At 40.6% G+C, this 18,369-nt stretch overlaps 1 protein-coding gene across 3 annotated transcripts in view; it reads left to right on the forward strand.

Moving 5' to 3' along the window:
* Nucleotides 1-18,369, forward strand: part of sacs (sacsin molecular chaperone) — a 37,774-nt gene that overhangs the window by 7,535 nt on the left and 11,870 nt on the right. For all 3 annotated transcript variants that reach the window (XM_036536186.1, XM_036536187.1, XM_036536185.1), the window contains 6 exons: nt 5,010-5,100; nt 5,764-5,849; nt 6,211-6,322; nt 6,958-7,104; nt 7,445-8,927; nt 12,518-12,609. In XM_036536186.1, coding sequence (XP_036392079.1) covers nt 5,010-5,100; nt 5,764-5,849; nt 6,211-6,322; nt 6,958-7,104; nt 7,445-8,927; nt 12,518-12,609 — 2,011 coding nt within the window. The remainder of the gene's footprint in view (nt 1-5,009; nt 5,101-5,763; nt 5,850-6,210; nt 6,323-6,957; nt 7,105-7,444; nt 8,928-12,517; nt 12,610-18,369) is intronic.

The following is an 18,369-nucleotide window of genomic DNA, read 5'->3' on the forward strand; positions in this document are numbered from 1 at the left end:
TCCAGGTAAAATATCCCCCTTGCTAATTCTCCAGTGGGGACCTGTGAGGTGGAGGCAGGGGAAGGAAGAACCTTAACTGGTAATTCTTCTGGACCCATTTTTAACTATGTTGTGTGATTAACAAGTGAGTTGAATGACACAACAGGCACCACTTTTTCTGTGTGATTGCTGTTATTGTGGAAACAATACCTTTGTGTACTTACCATCAAAAATTCTACCATAATGGCAAAGAGACGCAATCATTTTGATTAAAAGAAAAAGGTTGGAAATGGGTCCTTTACGCAGGTAGTTTTGTCATGACCCACTTGTGTGTAGAGAAAGCTTGCAGGAGTAATATGAGCTGCTGTAACACCTGGTTTCCTCATGAAAAGTAGCATCAGTCATGATCTGCCATTACATTTACAGTAACAATTACACACATTTAAATAGACTTAAATAGAGTGTTGTATGTTGAAATCTAGCTTCTCAGTGATTCAATGAAATGTTCATTCGGACTACTGTGGTGCTATGTCTTTAACTTTGAAATGTATATTTTAAAGCAGGTATTCGTTTTCTCCAATTTTTATTTGTCATCATGATTTTGGTCTGTAATTACTGAGAGCTATTGTGTTTGGTTACATCCACCTACCTACACACACACACACACACACACACACACACACACACACACACACACACACACACACACACACACATTCAACACAGCAACACAGCAACACAGCAGCAACATATTTTTTCAGATGACTGGTTTACCCCTCCATAAAAATGAGATGTTCACCACAGATATAAAGAATATTCCAAACATGGGCAGATAAAAAAGAAAACAAGATAATTCAAAGAGTACACTCTGACATAATCAGGTCATGACTTGGCTGAATGTGAACTTAATAGCATGATTAGTATTAGTATTGGTGTTATCGTTACTATAAGCGTGGCTTGATGAATTACACTTAATTATGACTGCATCCTTGTTTAATTTGAGCACTGGTGTGATGGCTGATTTTCGCACTTCTTTACCAGGGCAAGCAAAGCTAGACTCACTGTGTCAGCAAGCATTAAAGAGGGAAAGCAGTGGACGGGCCAGTACTTGTCAGTCCCAGAAATTTGGGAAACTGCTTGGTTGGCCAAGCACATTTTTGTTTGGTTGATCTGGCATGAGAAGGCCACTCACTTGATTTGTAATTGGTCAAGTGTGTCCAAATTAAAATCCATATGGTGGGTTTAACATGAATGTCAGGCTCTAATTGGATATCAGGGTGGGCCTAAACTAGCGGTTGTTTTTAATAAAGCAGCCCTTCAAGGTACATATGTGCACAGCCCAGTGTCTATTTAAAAGTCGGACAGCGTTTCATGCAAGCTTAGGATCTTTGGCAAAACAGCTTAATTTGATTTAAATTCTAAAAGCAGATATCTGAAAGGTTTGGCAGCCACTCAGCGTCCTTCATTAGTTTGGGTATTTCAGCTTTCGGCAATTCTTCAGGCAGTAACAAGTCAACTATCTTCCCCCATCTGCCCCCACCCCAGCCCTAGTCAATGAATTCTTAACCAGCACTGAGAGTCCAATGGCTTCCCAAATCATGTATGAACAGCAGTTAAAGGCAAAATATGAGAAACAACCTCAGCCTAGCCTTGGATTCAGTTGAAGCCTTGTCTGTCACTTTGACCTTAATCACATGCGTTCAGCTCTCATGAAGATAGACTGTTATTACTGAATAAATTATGAAATAATTGAAGTTTAATTAAAACACTGTTAATTAAAAAGACAGCTAACATTGGTTTAAATTCATTTCTCAAAGTTATGGGCCAAGCCCCATTGTGGTTGGATTGAATCTTGACCCTAATGTAAATGTTTTTTCTATAGTGACTTCTTAAACTCCGTAAATCTGAATTGTAAACAGTGGTGTCACTGTATGCCGGTGCCAATTTCACATCATGTTGTGGTTATGTATCATTCTGAGTCACTGGACTGTGGATGCCAAATAAGTGTTTGATTCTTAGTAAAGGGCGTCCTCTCTGTCTCTGTTTTTACTCAGACGTTCTGCACCCTAAGCAGTCTCCACTTAGACCATTGGCAGTCCTGTACACCTGTACTGTGAGGTCCTGGCTTCTCTGTATTGATCTATAATTATTTTGTTACACCACCTTGATGGTAGGGAGTGCATTCACTGGCAGCTCAAAACAGGACCAGTCGGCATTAATGAATTGCCACTCACAGGATCCAGGCAGAGAGGGGAAGGAGAAGTGAGACCTCCAGGACAGCACGAAAAATTAGCTGCCTCAGTTGCAGCAGCCCGAGTGACTGCAGTAATTCAGGGAACAGTGATTGTGATGACTGTAGAGGAGCTGTGGGGAAAAATGCACTTTTGTTTCCACCTTTTTAAATCAGTTACAAGCTTTCCACGGAGAGTAGATGAAGAAATATTATCAGAGCTGGGGTCAATTCCATTACAGTTTAGTCAAATCAGGGAATGAGCTGAAATTCAATTTATGAATTCAATGAAAATGAAAGACGATTTTCAGTTTATGAATTGCATTTCAATATAGTTCTATACAGTTGACCACATCTCTAATCATTATTGAAACTCATTTTCAGCATCCAAAGCAACTGCTTTTAATTGTATTGCGACTGTCAATGACACAGGAAAAGAGTGCAGGGATTTGCCTACTACTGTAGTTGACAGATATATTAGAGCTAAACCAAATGAATGTAATACTGAATACACATTTCATTTAATCCAAAACTGAAACGACAACCCCAAAACTGTTGCTGGAAGTCAGTTTTTGCAGCATAGCCTACAATTGGATATTGAAGGCCTCAGCAGGCCCTCAGGTCAACCTAACACTACTGCTCTGAATGCTTCAGATATTATTTCTGACTTGGGCTTGTAAATCAGGCAACACCTTGTGCAGCAGCAGGACACAGCTGGTGTAAAACTCATAGAATGGTGCGATTATTACATCAGACTTACCACCACATTAATTCTTGCAGCTCATAGGTTAATGGCTTGTTGCGATTAGTGGGGTCGTCATGTTATATTGCATTGCATAATTTTTTTTTGACCAGCAGATGCCCCTATGAATGGTGTCTTAGAGTGCAAACTGAACAGTTTCACACCATATAACTAAGGCCCACATTCTCCTCTGTGATCCACATGGACTAGCTAGAATTTTTTTTGTGTCAGATTATCATTCAAGAATTTTATTTGGGCTGTGCAAAACAACAGTTTAACATATATTATTTTCTCATTCTTTAGAATAAAACAGAACTGTATTTTAAGAAACACAATACATATAAAAACTACATTTGATGGACTCTGATAAGCTCCTTGAATCCCTCATTTTCGACAGCGCTAATGGGAAGCATGTCTTTTGCAATGCAATATGCAATTGCATTTGTGATGTCTTTGTGTCGTACTGGGTACTGGCCTGGTGTTTGTCGAGGGTCCACTAACAACACTCGTTTGGGACTGTAATTTCTTACTTTCTGTGTATCCTAATGGGTGATATTGTTTCAAATGATGAAACAGGTTTGCGGTGTTGCCTGTCTTTGATGGCACGTGTCTTCGGTACAGTTTGCAGTGCACGCTGCTTTGTTTTTTGTCGCATTGTAAATAGCCAAAGTATCTCCAAACTACTGAAGTTGAGTGACCTTTCTTGTCGGCGAGGTCTTCGTCCTTCGAGCTGGTCATGGGCACTGCTTTTTCTTCGGTGTCGCTCATTTCGCTTGTTTTGTGTATTCCATTCCAACTTCAAGCCTGTCAGCCACTGTGTCTGTAAACAATACCACGTGCTGGCCTGAATTTATACCGCTCACTGTGCAAACTAACTTGCGCAATGCATAGCTCTGTTCCTGCGACATGATTGGCAGTTCATGATTCATTTCTGTGCCTGCTATCTAAGCATGGAAAGTAATTGTATCGAATATTTGTTACATTTCTAGGAAAATTATATTGCGATAATTATTGTTATAGTTTTATCGCCCAGCCCCACTTTTGAATAAAACAGACCTGGTATTATGAAAGCATTTCAGTCATTAGCGCTGTCAGGCATATCGTAGCTGACAGTGCTTCTCATTGGTTGTGAATTACAACCAATGAGAAGTGCATTCTCTGTTTGGGTAGTGGAACATAACTTGACAGACAGGCTGAGGGAGAGCAGCAGAGTTTCCTTCTATCATATAAATTGCCCTGTCTAACCTGTAATATTTCTCTCCCATAGATTTGCATTGAATCGATTCTCAAAAATACGGAACAAAGCACGTCCCGTATCAGAGCAATACGGAACATGTTTTTTAGTTTTCAGTTACAGGATGTTTCTGTATTTTACGGGAAGGTTGGCAACCCTAGGCTACAGTAATAACCATCCGCCAATTGCAGGAAAGCTGAACTGGAGCGATCATATTCCTCTGTCTCCTGCTGTTTGGCAAGCTGCTCGAGTGATCGGCTCACCAGTTCAGTCGGTTCATTCAGCGGGCCTGTGGGGGCGTCTGCTCTTGTAGGCTGGAGGAGTAGTTGGTCTTGGTGAACCACAGAAAGTGTCTCCTAGCTCTGGCGCTCTGCCGGGCAGTCAACGCTACCTGAGAGCACGCAATAAGGTCAGATTTGACTGTGAAATGAACGTTTGATGGTTGGCTCTTTGTTACTTCCAGCACTTAAAATGAAATATACTAAGGTCATAGTCCAACGATGCTTTATTTTGGCAGACCACTTGCAAAGGAAGGGAATTCTTCATGCGCTGCATAATGAGACAGCATAATTACACAAACTATTGTTAGCAGGTACAAAACTTTCCCACATCAGGAGCTTTTATCTTGGTCATAAGTTTCTGCACCCATTCGAGCATCAGTAACTGAAAAGTTACTGTTTCATTCTTGTTCGTTTCCGTACACAGAACCATTTTGCTGAAGACTTTAGGAAAGTTCAGTCAAGTACTGGTAGTATTCATGGGAGTATTCATCTGTCACTGGCATTTTGCTTACAGGGCTTTTCTTTTTGTCTTGACCCTTTCAGCTGCATGATGGAGTTCAGACTGGAAGCCTGGTGCTCCCTGGGAGCCATGAAATATTCATGACACTGCAAGGACGGGGCCTAAAAGGAGGAGGTAGGAATCTCTGCCACAGTCATTGAATTACGGTCAAAGTTAAGAACACATCAAAATGTAATATTTTTTTTTTTTTAGTCCTATTTTAGTCCTAAATACTGTGATAAGAAAGACTTTAATAATCTTTCACAGTCATTATTAAGGAGAAGGTTTGAGATCTGCAAATATTGGCAGTATTCCCTTAGTCCTACCAGAATATTATCAACTGATTGGCCGTAGTTATCGTCACCACAGTCTTTAGGTTATGCTTAATTTAATTGCTTATGATTAGTGACAGAGGCCCACGAACTGACTGTATATGAACAAGTAAAGTCCTATGTGTTCACTGATATTGTGAAAAAATTAGGCGAAAAAAGAAATAAAATATTGATAATTAGTAGTAGTTGTATACACAAACACACACATATATAATGTTTATTATGTATGTGTATATTGTGTATAGTATCTATCTGTATGTATGTGTGTGTGTGTGTGTGTGTGTGTGTGTATATATATATATATAATTTGTACAGTTTTATATATAGAATAACACCATCAATAGTAGTAATGTTATCATGTAATAGTTAAAACTCTAGAAAGACAGGGTCCTTTTGTATTAAAGTAGTTTGTTGTTTAAAAAAGCCACCACACAACTCAACATTTATCTGTCTGCTGTTGTTACAGGGCGGTTTGGCCAGACAACACCACCCCTGGTTGAGTTTCTGAAAGACATTCTACGGAGGTATCCAGAAGGGGGACAGATTTTGAAAGTATGTGAAACACCAGTCAAGTCCCTATTGTGGTTGCTTTTTGATCCAATAGAGTGTATGGAAGCGCACATGTGATTTGGCAATATACAGACTAAGGTGATTGTTGGGCAATGGGATAAGCAAACTCAAAACTGTAAGGGAGGAGTGTGATTTAAATGTTGTATTGGTAGGTACTGGTCCAGCATCAGTTGTCTTTGGCTCAAAGTACGTCAAGTTGGGGAGACAGAATTTTGTGTGTATGAACTTTATTGCCCCTCTCTGTTCTAAGACACAACAGAAGGTGGCAGATAAATATAAAGAAATTTTTTTGACCTTCATGCTAGTACTTACATGTAAACCAGATGGCTCTTTTTTCTTCCAGGAGCTGATTCAGAATGCAGAGGACGCAGGTGCCACTGAAGTGAAATTTATGTATGATGAGACAGAGTATGGACGAGAATCACTTTGGTCACATGACATGGCGCAGTATCAAGGTAGGGGAAGCTCTGCCCGGTATCATGACCTGCTTTCCTTCCTGTGAGGTCTCCAGCATTATTTTGGTTTCTACATTATTCTTGGTTTTTGGGGGTAAGCAGCTATATCTCCATGTTTGGAGAGTCAAATGGGTTGAAATCCTTCATGGGTCACAGCCCCATTTTTAAAAAGTAAAGAAACCACCTTGAAATGTGTTCAGGCATTTTTATGGAGCATATGTAACTTGTCTAAAGTCACTTGGAAATGATATGGTTTTGTTGGCAGGTTCCTTATTTTGAAGCCACTAGTGTAGAGAGAGTAGATTTAATTTGGATTATTTTGATATAATTTGGATTATTGGCAGTCACTTGTGTCCATTAACTCCCAGACATTTTTAGAATGTAGAACAAACTCTTCACCAGTCTAGCTCTGTCATAATTTTATTCATTTAGATGACTTCATTGGATACCGCTAGTCTCACTTTAAACTGTGCTAATGATGTGAATGTAAATCTTTTTTACATTTTTTTTACATTAAATTTAGGATAATGCCCTTTGGATCAAAATAATTGACGCTTAGTTTAAAAATGAATCTTACATTTGCATAAAAAAGTATGTTTTCATTCACAAATTTATCTTTCCAATTTTCCTATCAGGCCCGGCTTTGTATGTGTACAATAATGCAGTGTTTACGACTGAGGATTGGAATGGTATTCAGGAAATAGCGAGGAGTCGAAAGAGGGATGACCCCCTGAAAGTTGGAAGATTTGGGATTGGTTTCAATTCAGTGTACCACATTACAGGTAAGGATTTTCCCATCAAAATAGTAATTCACATGTGGGTCAGCTTCTTTTTCTTAAATTTTTGTAAATGATGTAGAGCAATGTACAGTATGGGGGAAAGTGAAGTTAAACTTCAAGTTAAACACTCCTTCCTGACATTTTTGCAATGAATTTAAGTAAATATTGCATTGTGTTATTATTTCCTTTTTATTAGTGACTGCTTACATCTCAATTATGTTTAAGAATGAATAAATACTGCAAATTCCATAAATATGTAAAAGTTAAGAAAAAAGCCGACAAGGTGGTTAGCTTGAACACCTCCCTGAATGTTTGAGCTAAAAAGGTTTTTAATTTGTTTTAGATGTCCCCAGCATTTTCAGTGGTGATCAAATTGGCATGCTGGACCCCCACCAAACCCTGTTTGGGCCGCATGAATCGGGACAGTGCTGGAACCTGAAGATGGACATCAAGGAGATAACGGAGCACACGGATCAATTCGCCCCCTACATCGGCCTGTTCGGGAGCTCAGAGAAAACCATCAAAGACGGCAGCTTCCCAGGCACCCTGTTCCGTTTCCCACTCCGTGTGAGGCCCTCCCAGCTCAGCGGGAACATCTACAACAAGGAGAAGGTCCTGGAGCTCTTTGAGTCCTTCAAGGCTGACGCCGACACAGTGCTTCTCTTCCTTAAGAGCGTGCAGGAGGTCTCACTGCACGCTCGCGAGTCGGATGGCACAGAGAGGATGCTCTTCCGGGTCACGGCCAGTGAGGACCCTGAAGGGAAGCTGGAGCGGCCCAGCTCCCTGAAGACCCTGGGCCTGGCGATCGACAGCTACAGCAACGGCGTCCCTGGTGGAAAAGTCACCTGCGCCACCTACCAGGTGAACATTGAGACGCAGGACGAGATGACAAAGGAGACACAGAGGACCACCTGGCTGGTCTGCAATGGGGTCGGGGGTCGTGGGATGTGTGGTGACCTGGACACCTTGGCCGATGACCTCAGGTTCATCCCTGCCATCGGCATTGCCCTGCCCCTTACCCCAGTGGATGACGATGAGGGAGCCAGCTCTGGGTTTTCAGGGCGGGCCTTCTGTTTTCTTCCACTCCCACCAGGCGAGGAGAGCACCACTGGGTTGCCTGTGCACGTCAGTGGCTTCTTTGGTCTCACTGACAACCGGCGGAGCATTAAGTGGCGGGAGGTGGACCAGTGGAGGGACCCGGCGGCGCTATGGAATGAGCTGCTGGTCATCACAGTCATCCCCAGGGCCTATTTCACTCTCGTCATGGAGGTCATCAAGAGGATCCAGACCAAAGAGGACCAGGACTTCCCCCTCTCTGCCCAAGGGTCCTACAGGGCATGGCCAGACCCTAGCAGGGTGCGGGCCCACTGGAAGCCCATTCTGGAGCCCCTTTTTCAGGACCTCATCCAACTGCCGGTCATCTACTCCCTCAGTGGTGACTGGATCACAGTAGAGCAGGCAGTGTTCTTGGAGCTGGACGATGGCAAGGACAGCACAGAGGCTGTGATCAGTTACCTCCAGAGCTCAGGGATGCAAGTGGCCAAGGTACCAGCTGCTGTGGGTGCTGTCTTGGCTGCATACCCTCCGACTTTGGGAAAGGTGGCAAAGGTGACACCCGCTCTGGTGCGGCATGTGCTGAGGAAGACCAGACACCAAGGGTCTTCGCAGGAGAAGCTCCTCCTGCTGGAGTTTGTCCTTAGCGATGGCTGCTACAGTGACCTCATTGGCCTGGAGCTGCTCCCACTGCAGAACGACACATTTGTAGCATTTTCCTCATCTGTGAATGAGAAGGATGCAGTTTACATCACCTCAGATGAGTACCCACGGTATGACTGTTAATTTTCAACAAATGTCAGACTATGGCTGTGTCTCAATACGAAGTCAGCTGCCTTAGAAGGCAGCATTTAAAGGGAGTATTTTCACTATTTTCACAGTTTTGCACACTTGCCCTTCGTAGGCATGTCCCAAACCAAAGTCATCATAAAATGTGCCTTTCTAAGGTGCCTTATTTCAGTTAAATTTGAAGGCAGCATCCAATGTATCCTTCGCCAGGTAGGGTTGTTAAGGCTCAGGCAAGGACTCAGATGCAGACGACGGGGGCTTCTGGTTCCAAGCGGGTTTATTGAAATCGTGAGGCAAAATCGCAAACTCGAAACAGGCAGAGTCGAGAACCAGGCAGGCAGTCCGTAGGCAAAACCAGGATCAGGAACAGGAGCAGGCAGGGTCGAGAACCAGGCAGGCAGGCTATCAGGCGATCGGGGCAAGGCAGCAGGCAGGAACCAGGTCGGAGCACAGGCGAGGTCGAAAAACAGGAAAGCAAACAGACAGAAACAAAGGTGGGGACGAAACAGGTAGGAACACACCGCAACGAACTAGCAACAGGACAGAGACACGCAGGGAAGATATAGGGCAGGGTTGCCGAGGGGATGGGAAGCAGGTGCGCAGGCAGGCAGGTGGAAATGATCACAGTAATCAGGTGGGCAGAGACAGGGCGGAGAGTGGGGCAGGGCTGGAACACAAGGAAAAACAACAAACAAAAGCACATGGACCACAATGACAGATGGAGAGAACATAAACACAACAGCCAGGGGGCCGGAGTACTGACAAGGCATAAGTCTTTGCAATTACCTCAGGCTTCTCAACTTCCGTTAAATTAATGGTGGCTGAAAACACCACAGCGGTAGATGCAGTGGTAGTAGAGGAGCTCATTATAAATGTCCGTATACAGTGAGCTCAATAATTTGTTGCGGTTATATCTAATAAATACATTGTAATTATTTAATACACTGGAATAATGTACGTAATGTTTTTAAGCCTTAGTGAGCTTTCCGTGAACTAGCTAGCTAGCTTGCTGGTAATCACATTACTTTCCAATAGAACAAGCTAGCTATCTAGCTAACATAGCGGTAGTTTGGTTGTCCATCAAACAAAGGTGAAGTCTTTTACAGCTACTGAAATACTTAACATGATAATCTGATTAAATTGAAAAAAGTAACTGATCACTGATCTAGTGGCTAGTTATTTAGTTACATGAACGTTAAACTAATTTTCTCTCCAGGGACACAAATGATCTATGCCGTCATCTTGCCTTCAAAGTGTGTCCCAATTTCGTTGCCTTTTGAGGTTCCTTTTCCGTTAGGATGCTACCTTATAAGGGAGCTCACTTCTAAGGATGCAGGCAGCAGGCAGCTGACTTAGTATTGGGACACAGCCTATGTCTTCTCTTCTGTTGACTAGTCACCTGCCTGATAGTGCATACATATTTGTTTATTTTCAGCTGGAAGTCTTGTTTTCATTTTCAGTAGAGAAGAAAAGCATAAATAATCCTGTCACTAAAGGAAGCTGAACATTACCCAATAATCAGTGTTGTAGTGAGCGGATGTTTTGTTTAAACCGTTAAAATAAATATTCCAGGATAATTTAGCCATCACTGCTGATGCCTATTAACTACATATTTGCTATGCAGGCATTCCTTATCTCCTTTTCAGACATGATGAAAGTCAGTACAGAGGACTGAAACTCAGAACAGAATACTCTATTCCATACTCATAGGTCTGGGACCCCTTGTCTCAACACTGATTAGTACCCTTTAGCGCCTAGTGAGATGCCTGCAAGTCACTGGGGTGATGTCAGTGGAGATGCAGTTACCCTGCAGTTTGTTCAGTGGTGAACTGTGGAACTTGTATTGTGAATAACAGCGATTGGCTGAATATATCAGAGGATTGTATTTGTCCTGTGTGAGTGTAGAAGATGTTGCAGAGAGGAAAGCTTAATCTATAATGGCCAATTCCAGAAAAAAGTATGAAAAAGGAGAGCATAAAGAAAATTCATATTTTTAGATTTTCAACTCTGAGAGTTGTTGAAAGTAGAGATGCACCAGTCCACTTTTTTTCAGTTCTGATCCGATTACGATACCTGAATTTGGATATCTGCCGATACTCATACAGATCCAATACCAGAGCTCTTTTTTCTTGAATATTATTATTATCATTATTATCATTATTATTATTGTTGTTGGTGGTATTATGTGTAAGGTTACATGAGGCTGTAGTAAACCACACAGCACTTATTAAAAGAGCAAAAAATATGCAAAAATGCATTAAATTTAGATGTGTTCCAAAGCAATTTATTTGAACTGTAGTTTAACCCTTTCGCATGTAACTTATTCTTTATGCTAAGTAGCGTGCGTCTTACACATGGTTTGTTATGTCTTCATTAGCATTATTAAGCTTCTCATAGTTTTCAGTTAGTATTTGATTTCTTTTTTAATGTTAAATCGCTGTTTTCTCAATGTAGTTTCTCATGTAGTTTTCTAATCGCACCGGTTTTAGCATACGCGCTAAACGACTAATCACACCAGTGTGACCATACGCACAAAAGGGTTCCCATGACTCTGTTGCATTTGACTATGTTAATGTGGTTGAAATCATTACTGAAACTCATGCCAATGGATTTTCAGATTGGCAGATAGTATATATGAAAAAAAGGAACGAATAGTCGAATATTCATATTGAACAGCCAAATCCAATTTGACTGACAAAATTCTGAGTCAGGTACACCCCTAGTATTATACGATGCAGCACAACTTACACCTCTTGGAATGTTGGCTTTACACGCATTACAAGTTGCTGTCTTACTTTTCTGTGTTTTGGGACTAAAATATCTCAGAACTAAGGACATGTTGAGTTGATGGTCAACTGTTAACGTTACTAGCTCACTCAGTTGCTTTTCTGTGTTTCGGGACTAAAATATCTCCAAACTAAGGACATGTCGAGTTGATAGTTAACTGTTAACGTTACAAGCTCACTCAGTTGCAGACTAATCCAGCGCTCTGCCTGTACGTCTAACTCATAGAATTCTGGGAGACAAAAAAAATATACGGACTACTGGATATCTTTGTAGAACTGTTTAATTACTAATTAATTAACTAATTTGTGCTACAGCATTTGGCTATGGGCGTAAAATTGCATTATTAGGCTACATATATATATAATTCACAAAAACATCAGATTATGGAATCTGGATCAGTACGTGGATCGGTAACAACAGTCCCGATATCCAATGAGTGAATTACGTCAGTATCGGCACCCGATACCAATATTGGAGTGGATCGGTCCCAACTCTAGTTGAAAGTACTGTTTTTTAGCATTGGAGCATAACTTGACTGAAGAAAGCAAGAAGAAAGACTTCTCAAATTAATATATATGTGCAGAAATGTTTTTAAAAACAGCATGATTTGATAACCTGTGTAACAAGATTGTTATAGAGTTGAAGTGAAGCCAATGCAACATACATGTGAAAATGTAAAGTGTTAAAAATGTAAAGTGTTAAAAATCACAGGTGTGTGTTTTTTTTTCCTGAACCAAGGTTCACAGAGAATTTACTTTCTAAAGAAAAGCCTCTGATATTCCTCAAGGTCTCTTTACCCAGGACTGGAGGGAAGATTTATTCTGGAGAGTATAAAACCAACAGTCATGAACAGCCTGAAGGAAGCAGCCAAGAGCCGAGGTAAATCTTTCTTAATGTAGTCTGGTGAGAGATGAGTCCAGTACTCTACCATCTCAATATGACATGGTAGGGTATCAGATCCGTCATGTATGAGATTTGTTTTGTTCTTATTTTTCTAAAGGTAACACTGTGCTTTTAAACCTCAGTCTGGTAAGCAATGTTATTGGGAAAGTTCTTTCTAAATGCCTTTATCAGTAGTGCTACACAGTTTTCATTTTTTTCCAAAGGCTCCCCACTTTGCCAAGCAAAGCATACAGTTGAAGCACAGGTCACCCTAAAATCTGAAGGACAATCTCCTTGTACTGGTAGCAGTGTATGGCCCTTACATAACAAACCAGTTCCAATGTAATTCATACTTTTTTATACAGATTATGTGGCTAGGGCTCTATGTCTTTGGTGTAATGCTACAGGCATGCATTTAGGAATGGCAGCATCTTCCCTCTGTCTGTGGTTTCTGTGTGTGTGTATTTGTGTGTGTCTGTGTGTATTTGTGTGTGTCTGTGTGTCTGTGTATGCACTAGTGACCTGGCAGTTCGGAGAGATGTTTTGGTGCCACACATTCCGTTTTCAGTGGTCAAATACCAGACACGTTCTCACACATACCCAACCCTGGAGTCTGCCAAAGGGACTCGGTCCAGTTGGGGAAAATGCTGAATTAACAGACTCGTCAATTAAACCCATGAATGGCATTCATCACCCCAGAAACATAAAATCTGGACGAGTTCCTTCACCCTTCTCATCTCCAAACATATTTACAGACTGAGAGAAAAGGAAACCATTGTCGCAGTGGTGTCTTAATTTGGATGTAATGTGGCTGTCCCAGATTTATTCTGGGCTTGGAACTGGGCTTACTCATGTTCGAGGCTTGTGTGTTCTGCACAGACAGATGCAGCTGCTGAGCTTTGTACCAGCCTCTCTCGCTGAAACGGATTCTGCTTTCTAATATCATTTATTTAGAGAGTGAACTGCAGGTTGGGTCAGGTTTCCATGGTGAAAGCACAACACAGCTGTCATACTTTTTATTCTTTGGTTGGTTGGCTTTCAAAGAGTAGTTCACCAAACTCAATGGACTTGATCTTGTCCCAAATTAATTTTTGTTTTGTTTTGAGGGCATATAGGTGAGTGGTGGCAATTATCACTCCCATTCTGTTTGTGTGACTTTCTTCCAAATATCCCCAAGACTGTGATGTTGGATACAAAATGGATGGAAAGTGTTCCCATTCATAATAAATATGATATCATGTTACTTATATAGTAAAGACAGAATGTATACTCCTGCATTATGGATTATACATCAGAATGTAATGATCCTGGAGATGCATTGTGATGGAAATTTTTTTGGAGTTTCTAAAAGTAAGATTGCAAAGGACAACATGAAAATGGTTCCCACCAGTTGAAGAAAGGTTCCTATGTGTACGTAAGTCACAGATGAGTGTAAGGCATTGCTATGTACATGAGGAATATTGCTAGTAATTATAATTTGCATTTGCACTCACAATGGCTGTTTGGCTTTCCTTTCACCCCTGAAGATTTTGTTCAACACCCAGGCACTTGTTTTCTGACTTGTCAGACACCTTGTCAGCTTGCTGCAGACCTGGACGTCTCAGGTGACACATTAAAACTGACGGCCAAATCTTTCACTTCTTGTCTTTTGGCCCTTTCGCCTGCGTCCTCATCTTCTGCTTACTGAACCCAAGATGCCACTCGCTCTGGGCTGGCATTGGTCCAGAACCAATTGGCTACAAAACCAAGAGGAGTCACTCCATTTTCTGGCTGCAGCTGCCTAGCCTCGTGACTTTCTCTCAAGTTTTATCATCGCCCTCACTCAAAAACACTCTCATCTGGTCTTCTCTGATTGGACAGCATCTAAATTTGGTACAAAGTAAAAGAAAGTTAGACTAAAAGCAAAGATGATACTAAATCTGACAAGAATGGTCCAGAATGTTGCTATTCTATATGAGTCATTACACAATATGTCATATTCTGTTAGGTGCCATAGTATGTGCATGAGGAAATTTGAAGATATAGCAAATGTTTTCTGAGGATATGGCATGAATGTTTAGTGTTAGTTAATCCAAGATGCAGTTTGAATAAATGGGTTTTCAGTTTGTGACAGAAGATATTCAATGGTTCAGCTGTTGTTGGAAGGCCATCTCACTCCTGGGGGGTCAAAGCAGTGAACAGACATGACTGAGAGTATGGACCCTTTCAGAGAGGGGTGACAAGGAGACCAGTGGTTGCAGAGCAGAGTGCTCTGGCAGTGCTATATGGTTTGATAATGCATTGAAGGTAAGAGCGATTTCCTCTTGCGTCACGAAAAGGCGAGGACCAGAGATTTGTATTGTACTCTGGCCACAACTTACTATTTCCCTTATTTCTCAGTCCACTTTCCCTGCACAGTTCTCATTTCTCAGTCCAGCTGCAGGTTGTCTTTCCCAGATTAACAGATCACTTTCCTTTACAAATTCCCTTCAATTGGACAGTGAATCATATTACAGTGAAAGTCTTTCAGCCCTGTTGCATACTTCCTGTCCAGCACAACATCTTGCCCTGTTTTCACACATTATCATAACCCTTGTATTGAGACGTTGATGTTGTCTTATTGGAAGCACAGCCACAGATACCCAAAGTTATTCTTCTCTTGTTCAGTATTTCATTGGTGCCACAGTGATTCTGCTGGCTTTGCTCTTCCAACACATCTGTCTCATTGTGGCTGCGGCACACAATTTTACCTGCCAACAACAAGCTCCGATCCCTCTGCATTTCATGCACCTTGATGATAGTATGATAGGTTTTCTCTATGAGGATTCTGCTGTTTATAAATGGGTTTCATTATTTGAAATAGCATTATGTGTATTAAAAATCCAACAAAAAAAGTGATATCTCCATAGTGAAAATTTGCTATGCATATGTATAAGAGACGTTCTCCCTCATTTGTTAATGCCATTGTAGAAAATATGGAAAATTCAGCATCCATCACCCAGGTGTCAGTGGAACAAAGAGTAGTTATATTCTTATGGCAGGTGGCTGCTGTGTTCTGGCATCTGTCTGAAATGTCCTCTGTAACCTCAGTGAGTATACAGTAACTGCTTAGTCATAGATGGGCAGCTGTGATACTGAGATGTGAGCCCCCAGCCGAGTGACCTGGTGGGTATCTATTTTATATATTTTCTGACTTCTGGCTGTGCTTCACTATCACTCCCCAGCTTTAGGTGGAGCCATGGTTGATGGTTCAATTTTTTATTAAATATAAAAATGGGAAATTAAAGCAAAATATATAGTAAAGCGTGGTTCACATTTATTAGATGTTTTTTCACCTTGACGTTGCCATTGATGTATTTTCCATTAAATTCCAGTACAGCAGTTTCTTTGGGGCTGCTCAGGTGAGTATTTGGAGTGTGGTTTTGCCAAGCCCTTAGTGTGTCTCTACAATTAACCTGTTTGAAACTAATGCACAACATTCCTGGGATTCTGTGAGATCTCTGGACAAAGTACAAAGTAGTGGAACCACCTAAATTGCAGAGTTAAGAATAAAAACATTTTTAGCTGCCAAGTAAATCAGTGTATTGAAAAGCATTGATGATTTTGAATACACAAAGGTATTAAAGCAGGCAAGGCGTTTTTATATTTAACAAATAACTCTCAAGGTGACAATTTAATTTCATTGAAAACCTGCCACTACTCTTGAATTCTAAAATCACCATCTAGTCCAATAGCGACAATAAAATATTTTCACAGGAGATTATCCCACAGAGCCCCATGTAAATGTGCATTGCCAGCCTTTCAGTGTAGGCCTGAGTGATTTCCCTGAAAATGTCCATCGGTCTGGTCATGTGATTTTTAATATGTGTCTAGAAACCCTTTAGAATGTTTCTGTGTTACAAATTGATGACAAAACTAACCTAATCAGACATGATTTAACATTGTGCTGTGTTGCTCTTTCACTATATTCTTTTGTCACTCATGTAGATGGAAATATCACTCGCAGTTTTCAGGAGTTTGAGCCAGTATAGGATTTACTGGAAGTAGGTTAGTATACTGAATGGAGGCTATACTTGTCTGCTTTTAAAACCTTGAATTTCTCAAACTGCAGCTTGGAGTATTACTTCCATTCTTGTACATTTATGGGCCAAAGCAGTCCTACAGACTCATAGTCATGGAATAAATAATTGCAGGTCATGAAGAAAATTGAATAAACTGCAGTCTTTTATAGTAAAACAATGTTTACGGCTAATGTTTACTCTCAGCCTCTTCCACTAAAATTAGACAATCATAGCTTAAAATGTTTAATTGAATTAAATGTTCTTATAATATTTGCATTCCTTTGTAATGTATTTCAAGGCAGGTCTGTCAAATTACAAAAGTCTGCAGCAGAAACAACGCTGTATTTGTTGGTGCCCATAAGGTCATCTGTGTTAACTTCCACCATAAATTAAAAAAAAAATTAAGCCAAGAAAGAATAGTGTAACTTCATTTACTGTAGTTTGTGACACGGCAAGTGATCACTAACAAATGAAAAAGAAAGTACGTCCAGATCTTATGCTGTGCTCAGTACCCATGTGATTAGAAAATACAGGGGGCAGAAACTTTCTCACATTGTAGCATGTCATGCATGGTTTTTAAAGATGTGTGATGTTGACTTTTTGAATCTTCAGGCAGTGCTTCCATAAACTGGTTTTTGGAGTTTATTTTTAAATTATACATTAAGCTTTAGCTTTAACCTTTACAGTGTCAGACAGGTATGTCCTGATAGCAGCATATTTTGTGGCTAGCTTTTAGAAACATACCAACATCTCTATACATATACATTTTTTTGGAAATATGCATACATTTTATAAGTTATCTGTAGTACTTGTACCTATCTGTTTTGTACCAGCCTATTATTTTAAAACTCACTTGTAGAAATTACTGTGTAGATTTTCAGTACCAAAATTATGGATTCATGTTCACATTACATATTTGTCTATATGCACTGAAATAAATCAGCATTTGCCTGAAATTATTTCCAATAAATGTCATTTTCTAGCATAGTATTTCACTATCATTAAGTTGTAATATGATGATAATAAAATTTCTCAAATGTTTTAGAAATCTTTTACAAGTCAAAGTCTGATTCAGGTCTGTGATATTCTATCTATGGGTAAACAGCGTTTTCATATTGCATGAATCAGTTGATACATGTGTCAGACTGCCAGGACTGGTCCTGGAGCCGTAGAGTAAAGCTAATAAATTTCACTAAAATGTCCAGAGGGGAATAAATGCCATAGCTGAAAGTATGAGTGTAGAGCCCTGTTAGTTTTTGCTTGATCTGACATGTGGTTGCACCTGCCACATAAAAGCAGTTGCAGAATACTAACTGGCATTAGCTGCGGTACATTATTGTATATTAAGAGGAGTTACTGATCTCCTTGCTGGAACCAGCAGTGAGGGACAGATGGGCTGAACTTGATGAGTCAGGAGTCATACTGACCTTGTTTAGGGGGAAATGTGTTGCCTTGTGTTTTAGATAAACACTGAAAATGTCACATTTCTCTTCATTTCACCAAGAGTATAAAAATGGCTACTCCAATTCACAAACTAGTCTTTTCAGAGTATGTAATGCTAAGGTGTTATTCACTGGAAATCTGCATTGTCAGCGCAAGCTGTTGTCTCTAGACTGAAAGCTGGTTAGAATTAGGGAGCTGTAGAGAAAAAAAATTATTTGCTAAAGAGAAATATTTAAATGTATTATATTTATTATCAGCATTCTGTTTCTTGTTC

The sequence above is a fragment of the Megalops cyprinoides genome, chromosome 9, assembly GCF_013368585.1.
Source record: "Megalops cyprinoides isolate fMegCyp1 chromosome 9, fMegCyp1.pri, whole genome shotgun sequence".
NCBI classification, from domain to species: Eukaryota; Metazoa; Chordata; class Actinopteri; order Elopiformes; family Megalopidae; genus Megalops; species Megalops cyprinoides.